Here is a 1519-nt window from a genome sequence, read left to right on the forward strand (position 1 = left end):
CCTCAGACCCATTGCAATGTAGCTGACTACACTGCGGTCTGGAATGACACTATCCTCCTAAGTTCAGCAGCAAGGTCGACATCCTTACCAGCCTGTGAATGAATTAAAGATACACAAGTTCTCAAAATCTTTCAAACACACACACACACACACACACACACACACACACGAGTAAATTGCATGCAGATTGCCAATATAACACACACACTTATTGATATTTCTCGATTTGTACGTTTAATATTTATAAACTGTTCTATAAAGTTAAAGTTATGTTTGCTTACAGTGTTACTGCTGGTAGTTCAGTGGGTAGTTATAGTTAGAGGAGGGGTCGACTTGATGATCTTCCCTTGTGACTTTTCTAACCATTTCTTGACTCCCGCAACACAGGGTGCGCTTGATGCCCCTGGAAGCCGAGGTGGCCTCCATCTCCTGGACATCTCTGTCTCTCTGGCCAACCCACAGACCATCGTCAGCGTCCGGGGGCTGGTAGCCACTCTCACTCGGGTCCAGGGGCTCTTTTGACAGGAGGATGCAAATCGCCGGGACGTTTTTCAGGAGGGTGAGGTTGTGGGCGCCTTCCTGGGGCTCGCGGAGTTGCCACGTCTCCCGTAGGCTCTTGTAGCGCAACCTGGTGATCTGGTGAAGACCCCTGATTCGCCTTTTCATGATTTCCGCGCAGGTGATGGTCTTCGTGACCGCCCTGCCCGAGCCGGTGAACACCATCTGCCGGGTGCCTTCCAGCTCCATCCGACCGATGGCGAATCCCATCAGGTTCCTGATCTTGCTTCCTTCCTTGACCCGCATCTCCACGATGTCCTCCGGCAGGTTCGCGAAGGGCAAAGGGCTCTCTTCCTCGCTTTTGCGGATTTTTGTGTAATTTTCCATGGCTTACCTCCCCACACGCCTCACGCTGGCATCGCCTCCCAGTCCTCTCCCGAGAGAAAAAAAAACTTATTGCCCCCTCTTTCAGCGGTATCCAAAGAGGGGCAACATTGCTTTCAGTCTCTTGCTGGGCACCAAGTTTTGCCACAAAACAAATAAAACGTGTGTGTGGGGGGGGGGTGGTTGTGGGTACAATGCAACGCTCCGTGCAGTAAAAAGGCTTCCTCGCTAAGTGTGCATCGCTTCCACTCCGTTAAAGAAATCTCGATGCACCCCTGCCTTTATCCCTGGAGATGCACACATTCCATGTGACCCGTTTCCATCTTCTGCTCTCCGGTCTCCGCGGGGCACGGGACGTTTCTTTCCCCGCTCTGTCGCCGCTTCGCTGGCTCCGTCGCGGAATCTGCCGGCACCTCTCTCTCTCTCTCTCTCTCGCACGCTCGCTCTCTCCCCCCCCCCCCCCCTCCAAAGCGCAGAGGCAACGGGCTGCTGCCTCTCTCGCGGGCTTCTGGCCCCCAGAGCCACTCACTCACCGCGAACGAACTTGACCAACGTTTAACCCCTTCAGCACCAAGCTCCTCTCGGTCCCTCCCCTGCAGAGGAGACCCGCTGTCACATTTATCGCCTCCTGTTTTCA

General features: G+C 54.0%; 1 protein-coding gene across 1 annotated transcript; it reads right to left on the minus strand.

The window, feature by feature from the left end:
- Window positions 1-233: 233 nt before the first annotated feature.
- Window positions 234-1001, minus strand: LOC140211853 (ribonuclease P protein subunit p25-like protein). The gene has a single exon (XM_072282027.1). The coding sequence runs from the start codon at window positions 883-885 to the stop codon at window positions 286-288; it is 600 nt and encodes a 199-aa protein (XP_072138128.1). The 5' UTR covers window positions 886-1001; the 3' UTR covers window positions 234-285.
- Window positions 1002-1519: the final 518 nt, after the last annotated feature.

Source organism: Mobula birostris, chromosome 18 (genome assembly GCF_030028105.1).
Source record: "Mobula birostris isolate sMobBir1 chromosome 18, sMobBir1.hap1, whole genome shotgun sequence".
NCBI lineage: Eukaryota > Metazoa > Chordata > Chondrichthyes > Myliobatiformes > Myliobatidae > Mobula > Mobula birostris.